General features: G+C 46.1%; 1 protein-coding gene across 2 annotated transcripts in view; it reads right to left on the reverse strand.

Annotated features, from left to right (window-relative positions):
• The window catches only part of CIBAR1 (CBY1 interacting BAR domain containing 1), a 31,928-nt gene that overhangs the window by 18,395 nt on the left and 1,173 nt on the right, over positions 1-12,360 (reverse strand). For both annotated transcript variants that reach the window (XM_038745001.1, XM_038745000.1), the window contains exons 2-3: positions 10,505-10,739; positions 1,689-1,757 (exon numbers count right to left, since the gene is read on the reverse strand). In XM_038745001.1, coding sequence (XP_038600929.1) covers positions 1,689-1,757; positions 10,505-10,739 — 304 coding nt within the window. The remainder of the gene's footprint in view (positions 1-1,688; positions 1,758-10,504; positions 10,740-12,360) is intronic.

The raw sequence follows: 12,360 nt of genomic DNA on the forward strand, positions 1-12,360 counted from the left end.
AGTGCTCTGCACACAGTAAGCGCTCAATAAATACGACTGAATGAATGAATGACTGTAAGCTTACACCTCTATACTGTAAGATCGTTGTGGGCAGGGTGGTACTCTCCCAAGCGCTTAATGCAGTGCTCTGCACACAGTAAGTGCGCAAACAGTATAATTGAATTCACTCATTCAATCGTACTCACTGAGCGCTTACTATGTGCAGAGCACTGTACTAAGTGCTTGGAAAGTACAATTTGGCACCCGAGAGAGACAATCCCCACCCAACAACGGGCTCACAGTCGGCTCTGAATGAATCTGCTTGGACACAGTCCCTGTCCCACATGGGGCTCCCGGTCTTAATCCCCATTTTACAGATGAGGTAACTGAGGGACAGACAAGTGAAGTGACTTGTCCAAGGTCAGGCTGTTCTGATTCCCAGGCCCGGGCTCTACCCACTGAGCCACGCTGCTTCTGGACACACGTTAAGAACTGCTTACTAGGGCTGAGCATGGACAGAGCACTCTTCACTTCCACTGGGCTCAGTGGAAAGAGCCCAGGCTTTGGAGTCAGAGGTCATGGGTTCAAACCCTGGCTCTGCCAATTATCAGCTGTGTGACTTTAGGCAAGTCACTTAACTTCTCTGTGCCTCAGTTCCCTCATCTGTAAAATGGGGATTACGACTGTGAACCCCCCGTGGGACAACCTGATCACCTTGTAACCTCCCCAGTGCTTAGAACAGTGCTTTGCACACAGTAAGCGCTTATTAAATGCCATTATTATCATTATTGTTATGGAGGCTACATAATCCTTCAATGCTGGGATGAAGGGAAGGATGGGAAAAGGGGATGGAAAGGATGGGACCATAAATCTTCCAGTCATCAACGACGGAATTTTGAAGGTGAGAAGGAGATGAGTAGTTCAGCTCTCCTTATTGGTGAAGGTGAGGAGGAGGTGAGTATTCCCAATGACATGATTCCATTTCTGGGGCATATTTATATAAATCACAATATTCTAGAGCCATCGGATTTTAAAGGAAGACTTCTGCAATGCAAAAAAAAAAAAAATTTCCAGCCATAAAATTTTTACTAGATTTTCCCACACTTACCGTGCAGCCTTAAAAAGTCAATACTGAATCATTATTTTGAGTTGGGCTCACAACTTAATTTTACTAAATTTCTCTTTGGGCCAATCTGCATGTCTGGTTGACAGGTTAGTTAAAACGACTTGCTGGACCAGTGGAAAAACAGTCAGTTGGCCCAGATTGGGTTTTTTTTAACTAAAGGTTTTGGGAAGAACCTGAAAGAACCTGAACTTCCAAATACATGTATCCGTTTGGATACAGAGTAATGTGGGGTCGAAGGAAAAGGTTGTTCTCAAGTGCACTGCTTCAGACGTGGTGTAGCAAACATGTTTTTCTCAAGGGGAGCTCATCAAGAATGTAACCCTTGTGTTCTAGGAGAATTGACTGTCCTGTGCTTAAATCAGTGACATTTTAACAAGTACTTCAAGAGGTTTTGGGGAATTCCATAACTCACATGAGGATTAACAAGCTCGTCTAAGAAAGCACAAACTGTATGGTACAGACTCCGGAATGATACTTCAGTGCTATTTAATCTTTTCATAAAACTTCCCAGCTGGAGAGTTCTAACTTTCATAAGAATATTTAGAAATAGTTTCGTGGGAAAAAAAATCACACATGAACTTACCCTTTTCATTTTCACTATGGTTCCATACGTCTTCAGTGGTTCAACGACTTTGGCTTCGAGTCTTTCAACCTATTGGGAATGAGCGGAAAAGCGTATGAAAGCAGCATAATTCTCCCAAGTGTTTTTTTTTTTAATCGCATTTGTTAAGCGCTTACTATGTGCAAAGCACTGTTCTAAGCGCTGGGGAGGATACAAGGTGATCAGGTTGTCCCATATGGGGCTCACAGTCTTCATCCTCATTTTACAGATGAGATAACTGAGGCACAGAGAAGTTCAGTGACTTGCCCAGAGTCACACAGATGACAGTTGGCGGAGCCAGTATGTGAACCCATGACCTCTGACTCCCAAGCCCGGGCTCTTTCCACTGAGCCACGCTGCTTCTCTAGTGGTTGGAGAATCAATCAACCAATCAATCAATCGTATTTATCGAGCGCTTACTGTGTGCAGAGCACTGTACTAAGCGCTTGGGAAGTACAAGTTGATAGACAGTCCCTACCCAACAGTGGGCTCACAGTCTAAAAGGGGGAGACAGAGAACAAAACCAAACATACTAACAAAATAAAATAAATAGAATAGATATGTACAAGATAAATAAATACAGTAATAAATATGTACAAACATATATACATATATACAGGTGCTGTGGGGAAGGGAAGGAGGTAAGATGGGGGGATGGAGAGGGGGACGAGGGGGAGAGGAAGTTCCTCTACAAGTGGAGGACCAGATCGGGATTTCTCCAATGGGCTACGAAGTCCTAGTTTTGACCACCACACCAAAGTTATCCAGATACCACCAGAGCCATTAATAATAAAGCAAATCAGCCTCCTCATTTATGACGATCGAGACAGAAATTGAGAGAGTCTCAGAATAGGACCTGCTCGTCCTGGACGAAGGCAAAGGGGAATAGGTGGGAAAGGAGGTTGAGGAGTAAGGTCAAGGGGCAGGGGAATGAAATGCGGGGTGATTGAAGCCTGCATGGCCTGCTCGATTCACATTCACTGTCCTTGTGGAGCTCATCTGGTCCCACCCAGGGTTTTGCATACTACTGCTATGTACAGGACTCTCAAATGTGTATGACTCTCAAATCTCCCTTTCTAGTCCTGACACCATTCCTTCTCTGCAATCTCACCTTCCCTCCTACCTTCTAAATGCCTCTACACACGGGTCACTCAAGCCCAATATGTCTATACTTAAACTCCCTATCTTCCCTCCCAAATCCTATCCTCCACCAGCTTTCCCATCACAGTTGATAACGCCACCGTTCTTGCCATCTGTCAAGCTTGATATTAGCTTTGAGTCTTCCCTCTCTTCCAAGCCCTGTATTTGGTCTGTTGCCAAATCCTTTTGTTCTTCCTCCCCGATATTATCAGGATCCGCCCCTTCACGTCAATCAATTGTATTTACTGAGTGAGTGCTTACTGTGTGCAGCACAATCATATTTAATGAGCGCTTACTGTGTGCAAAGCACTATACTAAGAGCTTGGGAGAGTACAACAGAGATTCCTATTCATAAGGGGGCTTAGAGTCTAGAGGGTGAGACGGACAATAAAATAAATTAAAGATAGGGGAAGTATAGGGATATGAATATAAGTACTTTGGGGATAGGTTGAATAGCAGATGCTGACAGGGTACCGATCCAAGTTCACAGTGATGCAGAAGGGAAGGGAAATAGGAAAATTGAAGGCTTAGTAAGGGAAGGCCTCTTGGAAGAGATTATAATAATAATGGCATTTGTTAAGGGCTTACTATGTGCCAAACACTGTTCTAAGCACTGGGGGTGATACAGGGTAATCAGGTTGTCCCACATGGGCTCACTGTCTTAATCCCCATTTTCCAGATGAGGTAACTGAGGCCCAGAGGAGTGAAGTGACCTGCCCACAGTCACACAGCTGACAAGTGGCGGAGCCGCGATTTGAACCCATGACCTCTGAGTCCCAAGCCCGGGCTCTTTCCACTGAGCCACGCTGCTTGGTTTTGAAAGTGGGGAGAGGGTGGTCTGTGGGATATGAAAAGGGAGGAAGGCACTGGCCAGCGGGAGGATGTGAGCAAGGGGTTTGCGGCAAGCAATGTGTGCAGAGCACTTTACTAAGCGCTTGGGGAGTATTTATTTATTTTATTTACTCTATTTTATTTCTACGTATTTATTTTATTTTGTTAATATGTTTTGTTTTGTTGTCTGTCTCCCCTTAATAGACTGTGAGCCCGCCCGCTGTTGGGTAGGGACCGTCTCTACATGCTGCCAACTTGGACTTCCCAAGCACTTGGTACAGTGCTCTGCACACAGTAAGTGCTCAATATATACGATTGAATGAATGAATGAAAGTTTGTGCATATGTATTACTTTATTTATTTTACTTGTACATATTTATTCTCCCAGACTGAGCCCCCTCCTTCCTCTCCATCCCCCTGCCTTACCTCCTTCCCCTGCCCACAGCACCTGTATATATGTATATATGTTTGTATTATTTATTACTCCATTTATTAATTTTACTTGTACATATTCTATTTATTTTATTTTGTTAATATGTTTTGTTTTGTTGTCTGTCTCCCCCTTCTAGACTGTGAGCCCGCTGTTGGGTAGGGACCGTCTCTATATGCTGCCGACTTGGACTTCCCAAGCGCTTGGTACAGTGCTCTGCACACAGTAAGCGCTCAATAGATAGGATTGAATGAATGAATTAATTAATGTTTGTGCATATTACTTTATTTATTTATTTTACTTGTACATATTTATTCTCCCAGACTGAGCCCCCTCCTTCCTCTCCATCCCCCTGCCTTACCTCCTTCCCCTCCCCACAGCACCTGTATATATGTATATATGTTTGTATTATTTATTACTCCATTTATTTATTTTACTTGTACATATTTATTCTCTTTATTTTATTTTAATATGTTTTGTTTTGTTCTCTGTCTCCCCCTTCTAGACTGTGAGCCCGCTGTTGGGTAGGGACCGTCTCTAGATGTTGCCGACTTGTACTTCTCAAGCGCTTGGTACAGTGCTCTGCACACAGTAAGTGCTCAATAAATACGACTGAATGAATGAAGCAATGGGACACGGCAGTCAAGTGGTGGAGCCGGGTTTAGAACCCAGGTCCTTGGCTCCCAGGCCCGTGGTCTATCCACTCTCTATAGTATTTATTGGGCGCTTACTGGGTGCAGAGCACTGCACTAAGTGCTTGGGAAGTATTTATTTTATTTTGTTAGTATGTTTGGTTTTGTTCTCTGTCTCCCCCTTTTAGACTGTGAGCCCACTGTTGGGTAGGGACCGTCTCTATATGATGCCAATTTGTACTTCCCAAGCGCTTAGTACAGTGCTCTGCACATAGTAAGCGCTCAATAAAGACGATTGATGATGATGATGACGATGAAGTACAAGTTGGTATTCACTAGACCACGCTGCTTCTCTGCCTCCATACCCAAACTAGCTTCCCCTGACAACCAAACTGAAGCCCTCAACACCACCTTCTCTGCTAAACTCAACTGCCTCGCGCTCCCCCATCCCTTCCTTGAGCTTGTCCCATTTATTGAGTCCACTTTCTTCGCTTCTCTGCATGAGCCCCAGAGCGCTGCTGGAAGAAATAAAGGTATCTGGCAGACCTTATCCAACTCAACTCGGCCCTACGTTATTTTTTCTCCATCCTTATTGACTACCGTGACCTCTGCCCTCACAAGTTGTTTCAAACTTTCTGTTCCCCCACCTCCCCCGTCTCTTGTCCTTAATGACCCGGCCACATACTTGACTGAAAAAACCGAAACAATTAGGTGTGACCTCCCTAACATCTCCCCACCATTTTTCCAGTTCCTCCCTCCTCGTGCCCCTTCTTCATCTTGTTTTTCTTTTTTGGCATCTGGTAAATGCCTACTACGTGCCAGGCATTGTACGAAGCACCGGGGTAGATACAGGATAATCGGGTTGGACCCAGTCCATGTCCCTCACGGGGCTCAGAGTCTCAAGCCCCGTTTTACAGATGAGGTAACTGAGGCACAAGGAAGTTAGGTCACTTGCCCAAGGTCACACAGCAGACAAGTGGCGGAGCCAGAATTAGAACCCAGGTCTTTCTTCTGACTTTCAGGCCTGAGCTCTATCCACTAGGTCCTGCTGCTTCTCGATCTTTCCCAGCAGTACCTCAAGAGATCTCCCACCACTTCTATGCGAATGATTGTCAAAGCCACATCTCTGGCCCTGATCTCTCTCCCTTTCTGCAGTCTCACATTTCCTCCTGCCTTCAAGACACCTCTACTCGGATACTCTCCCACCTCCTGAAACTTAACGTGTCTGAAACAGAACTCCGTATTTTCCCACACAAACCCCGTTCTCCCCCTGACTTTCCCATCACTGAACATGGCATCATCATTCTTCCTGTCTCCCAAGCCCGCAGCCTTGGTGTTATCCTTGACTCCTCTCTCCCATTCAAGCAGCACAGCCTGGTGGCTAGAGCACAGGCTCGAAAGTCAGAAGGCCCTGGGTTCTAATCCCGCCTCCGCCACTTGTCTGCTGTGTGACCTTGGGCAAGTCACTTCACTTCTTTGTGCCTGAGCTACCTTCTCTTTAAAATGGGGGTGAAAACTGTGAGCCCCACGTGCGACAGGGACTGTGTCTGTCCGGATTACCTTGTATCTACCCAGGCGCTTTGAACAGTGCCTGGCACAAGTAACAAATACCATTAAAAAATAAAAATCGTAATAAAAAAATTCAACCCACATGTTCAATCCATCACTAAATTCTATCAGTTCGACCATCACAACATTGCTAAAATCCACTCTTTCTACTCCATCCAAACTGCTCCCACACGATCCCAAGCACTTATCCTAACCCACCTTGATTCTACATCAGCCTTTTTGCTGACCTCCCTGCCTCCTGTCTTTCCCCCCTCCAGTCTATACTTCACTCTGCTGCCTGGATCATTTTTACATAAAAATGCTCAGGCCATGTTTCCCCACTCAAGAACCTCCAGTGGTTGCCCATCCACCTCCGCATCAAACAGAAACTCCTCATCACTGGCTTTAAAGCCCTCAATCACCTTGCCCCCTCCTACCTCACCTCGCTACAACCCAGTCCACACATTTCACTCCTCTAATGCTAACCTTCTCACTGTACCTTGATCTTGTCTATTTCGCCGCCGACCTCTCGCCCAATCCTGTCTTAAGCCTGGAACGCCCTCCCTCCTCGTACCTGAGACTCTCCCCGCCTTCAAAGTCTTATTGAAAACCCATCTCCTCCAAGAGGCCTTCCCTGACTAATCCCTCTATTCCTTTTCTTCTACTCCCTTCTGCATCACCCTGACTCGCTCCCTTTATTCATCCCCACTCCCAGCCCCAGAGCACTTATGTACACATCAGTAATTTCATTTGTTTATATTAATGTCTGTCTTCCCCTCTAGACTGTAAACTTGTTGTGGGTATGGAACGTGTCTGTTGCACTCTCCCAGGAGCTTAGTACAGTGCTCTGCACCCCCTCCACCTGCACATCTGACCCCATCCCTTCACACTGTATCAAAACACTTGCCCCTCTCGTCTTCCCTTCCTGACCTGTTCACTCTCCAATGGCTTTTTCCCCACCGTTTTCAAACACGCTCTTGTATCCCCTATCATAAAAAACCCCTCCCACGACCCCATAGCTCCCTCCAGTTATTTCTCCAATTCCCGCCTACCTCTCCAAACTCCTTGAGCGAGTTGTCTACACCCGCTGCCTATACTTCTTCTCCTCAAATCCTCTCCTTGAGCCCCTCCAATCTGGCTTCCACCCCCTTCATTCCATAGAAACTGCCCTCTCAGTGGTCACCGATGATCTTCTTCTTGCTGCCCAATCCAATAACCTCTCCTCCAACCTAAGCCTCCTTGACCTCTCAGCTGCCTTCAACACGGTTGAGCTCCCCCTTCTCCCGGAAACATTATCTAACCCTGGTCTCACTGACTCTGTCCTCTTTTAGTTCTCCCATCTCTCTGGCCGCTCACTCAAAGTCTCTTTTGCGGGCTCCTCCTCTCCCTCCCACCCCCTACCTTTGGGAGTACCTCAGGGTTCAGTTCTGGGTCCTCTTCTATTCTCCATCTACACCCACTCCCTTGGGAGAACTCATTCACTCCCATAGCTTCAACTCCCACCTCTATGTGTCTGACTCCCAAATCTGCATCTTCCAGCCCTGATCTCTCTCCCTCTCTGCAGTCTCGCGTTTCCTCCTACTTTCAGAGATACCTCTACTTGGATGTCCCGCCCAGACCTCATACTTAACATGACCAAGACAGAACTCCTTACCGTCCCACTCAAACCCTGGCCTCCCTCTGATTTTCCCATCACTATGGACAGCACCACCATCCTTCCTGTCTCACAGCCCATACCCTGGACATTATCCTCGACTCATCTCGCTCATTCAACCCACATATTCAATACGTCACCAAATGCTGTTGGTTCAACCTCCACAACATCGCTAAAATCCGTCCTTTCCTCTCCATCCAAACTGCTTTCACGTTAATCCAAGCGCTTATTCTATCCCACCTTAATCACTGCATCAGTTTTCTTGCTGACCTCCCTGCCTCCTGTCTCTCCCCACTCCAGTCGATACTTCATTTTTCTAGAAAAACCTTCAGTTCACATCTCCCCACTCCTCAAGAACATCCAGTGGTTGCCCGTCCATCAAACAGAAACTCCTTACCGTCGGCTTTAAAGCTCTCAACCATCTTATCCCCCTCCTACTTGACCTCCGTGATTTCCTACTACAACCCAGCTTGCAAACTTTGCTCCTCTAACACCAACTTCCTCGCTGCACCTGGATCTCATCTACATCGCCGCCGACTCCTCACCCACATCTTGTCTCTGGACTGGAACTCCCTCTCCCTTCACATCTGACAGATGATCACTCTTCTCCCCTTCAAAGCCTTATTAAAATCACATCTCCAACAACAGGCCATCCCTGACAAGTCCCGGATTCCTCTTTTCCCATTCCTTTCTATTTTATTCATCTGTAAAATGGAGACTGAGACCGTGACCCCGATGTGGGACAGGGACCGTGTCCAACCTGATTAATTTGTATCTACCTCAGAGTTTAGTACAGTGCCTGGCACACAGTAAGCACTTAACAAATCCCATCAAAAAAACAAAACTCAAGAACACGTCTTTTACACCCTACTGCTCCCTCCTATTTGTAATTTATTTTGTCACGGACCTCTCCTGCTACACAGTAAGCTCTTTAAAAGGCAAGGGTGTCACCTAATTCTGTTGTACTCTCCCAAGCACTTGCCTTGCACACAGTAGGCACTCAACAAATACTTCTATTGATTAAATAACTGTGGCTGCAAATGTTTTCCTGGATTTTTAAGACCCTGCTTTCAAAAGCTTTGGCTCCCATAATGTCCCATTCTTGTTTATGACATGCCAGTCGGGTTTGTCCATTTCATGTTCCCACAACTATTAGTTTTCTACAAAATACCTACCAGAAATAACTCTCGATCAATTAACATATATTGAGCACCACTAAGTGTCTTTGGCTGGTACTCTCACCCTTCAAGTCCACCGGACGACAGCACTATCTTCAAAACCTCCTGGAAACTGACCTCTTCTAGACAGAATTCCCCACTAATTTCCACTACCCTGGATGTGTCTTCCCAGAAGCCACCTTCAGCACTTATGCACATATCAATTACACCCTCCGCTTATTTATTCAATTTTTCCATGTTTGCTACTACCAACTGCATCAAGATTTGCCCGCTTGCACCCTCTGCACGTACAGAGCTGATGTCTGCCTGTACCCCTCGTTAAATTGTCATTTCCTTGGGTGCAAAGACCATCACTTTAAACTCCCGGTGTCTACTGCAATCAGTTTCCCCACAGCATGTGTTTTCATTATACGTTCTGGACAGAACACTACTGAAAAATTTAGGATATGCTCTTTCTACGATGTGCGTATTTCCGGATAGAATGCAATCTGATGGTAGAAGGAACAGTTGTGTGCACGTGCGGGGCTTTAATCAAACCGTGAGTACTATTATGTGATCGCTCCCGAACATGAGGTCAGGAATACAATCCTGGTGCTATAAGAGAACTCGCCATACAGTACACTGCTCGCAGTTCCATAAATACTCTCAAGTCAATCAATCAATGGCATTTGTTGAGCAATTACTACGCGCAGAGCACTGTATTTAGCATTTGGGAGCCTGAGAGTCAGAAGGACCTGGGTTCTAATCCCGGATCCACCACTCGTCTGTTGTGTGACCTTGGGAAGTCACTTCCCATCTCTATGCCTCAGTTCCCTCATCCGTAAAATGGGGATGAGGACCGTGAGCCCTCTGTGGGACAGGGACTGGGTCCAACCTGGGTATGTTATAACTATCCCAGCGCTTAGTACAACGTTTAGAACTTAGGGCATAGCAAGCACTTGACAAATACCACAATTATTATTATTGCAACAGACACAGAGTTAGCAGGCAGAGTCGCATTATTCGGAGGGAAAAGAGAGTCACAACATTGATCTACATCCTAAAGGGTACAATACTACTAATAATGACAGTACTGGTTGGGTGCTTACTAATACAATGCAAATTATTGCATTTGTTAAGGGCTTACTATGTGCCAAGCACTGGAGTAGATCTAAGATAATCAGGTTGGAAACTGTCCCTGCTCTTCAATCGTATTTATTGAGCGCTCACTGTGTGCAGAGCACTGTACTAAGCGCTTGATTGGGCCCAGGGTCTAGACGGAAGGGAGAATGGGTATTTTAAGGCCCATTCCTCAGTGAACGAATATGATTCTGCGCAACACGACGCCCACTTGAAGCCCTAGGGCCACACCGTTGGTGAAATTTAGGCTCCACTGAATTTCGTACCTCGGCTTGTCGGTAATCCTGAAGTTTGGCAAACTCATCGGCGAAGTTTTTTAGGCCATGTTTCAAGTTGGGTGTCTCGGTGGCGGCGTACACGTTGATTTCATTCACCAGCAGGTCGGCTTTGTCCCTCAGCCGGGCGGTCTTCCGCACGTAAGCGGCAAAGATTTGGCACAGCTCTCCGAAATGCTTCTCCACGTTCGTGACGGCATCTTGCAGTTGTCTGGTTTGGGTGTCCCTGGAGGAAAAAAAGGGATGCAGAAAAGGCCGATCAATCAATCGATCGATCGTTTTTACTGGAGAAGTAGCACGGCGTAGTGGACAGCGCCCGGGCTTGGGAGCCAGGCGGTCACGGGTTCTAATCCCGGCTCCGCCACTTGTGAGCTGTGTGACCTTGGGCAAGTCAATTCCCTTCTCTGGGCCTCGGTTCCCTCGTCTATCAAACGGGGATGGAGACGGCTAGCCCCACTTCCGACCTGATTTGACTGGAGCTACCCCAGCGCTTAGCACAGAGCCTGGCACATAGTAGGCGCTTACAAACACCACCATTATGATTACGGTGCGCTGACGGCAGGCGGAACCCTGTGCCAAGCGCTTGGCAGTAGAGTGCACTCCAACAGAGCTGGTAGATGAGTTCGGTGCCCAGGGCCCGCTAACTGTCATGGCAGACAGTGACAATCTGGGGCGGGGGGGGGGGGGTCAATCAATCGTATTTATTAAGCGCTTACTGTGAGCACAGCACTGTACTAAGCGCTTGGGAAGTACAAGTTGGCAACATATACAGATGGTCCCTACCCAACAGTGGGCTCACAGTCTAGAAGGGGGAGGCAGAGAACAAAACCACACATATTAACAAAATGAAATAAATAGAATAGATATGTACAAGTAAAACAAATAAAGAGCAATAAATATGTACAAACATATATACAGGTGCTATGGGGAAGGGAAGGAGGTAAGACGGGGGGATGGAGAGGGGGTTTGGACCATGGCTGGCCCCCGAGGCCGTTGTTGGGGAGGGACCACCCCTATCTTTTGCTGACTTGTCCTTCCCAAGCACTTAGGACAGTGCTCTGCACACAGTCAGTGCTCAATCAAGACGGTTGAGTGAATGAATGAATATTGTAAAGAGCCCCAATGAATGAACGAATATTGTAAAGAGCCCCAATGAAGGAATGAATGAATATTGTAAAGAGCCCCAAGGAATGAATGAATATTGTGAAGAGCCCCAAGGAAGGAATGAATATTGTAAAGAGCCCCAATGAATGAATGCACGAATACTGTAAAGCGCCCCAATGAAGGAATGAATGCTGTAGAGCGCCCCAATGAAGGAATGACTATTGTAAAGAGCCCCAATGAATGAACGAATATTGTAAAGAGCCCCAATGAAGGAATGAATGAATACTGTAGAGCCCCAATGAATGAATGAATATTGTAAAGAGCCCCAATGAAGGAATGAAGGTTGTAAAGAGCCCCAATGAAGGAATGAATGAATACTGTAGAGCCCCAATGAATGAACGAATATTGTAAAGAGCCCGAATGAATGAATGTTGTAAAGAGCCCCAATGAAGGAATGAATATTGTAAAGAGCCCCAATGAATGAATGAATATTGTAAAGAGCCCCAATGAAGGAATGAATGAATACTGTGGAGCCCCAATGAATGAAAAAATATTGTAAAGAGCCCGAATGAATGAATGAATGTTGTAAAGAGCCCCAATGAAGGAATTAATATTGCAAAGAGCCCCAGTGAATGAATGAATATTGTAAAGAGCCCCAGTGAATGAATGAATGTTGTAAAGAGCCCCAATGAATGAATATTGTAAAGAGCCCCAATGAATGAACGAATGTTGTAAAGAGCCCC

Source organism: Tachyglossus aculeatus, chromosome 4, assembly GCF_015852505.1.
Source record: "Tachyglossus aculeatus isolate mTacAcu1 chromosome 4, mTacAcu1.pri, whole genome shotgun sequence".
In the NCBI taxonomy this organism is placed as follows: Eukaryota; Metazoa; Chordata; class Mammalia; order Monotremata; family Tachyglossidae; genus Tachyglossus; species Tachyglossus aculeatus.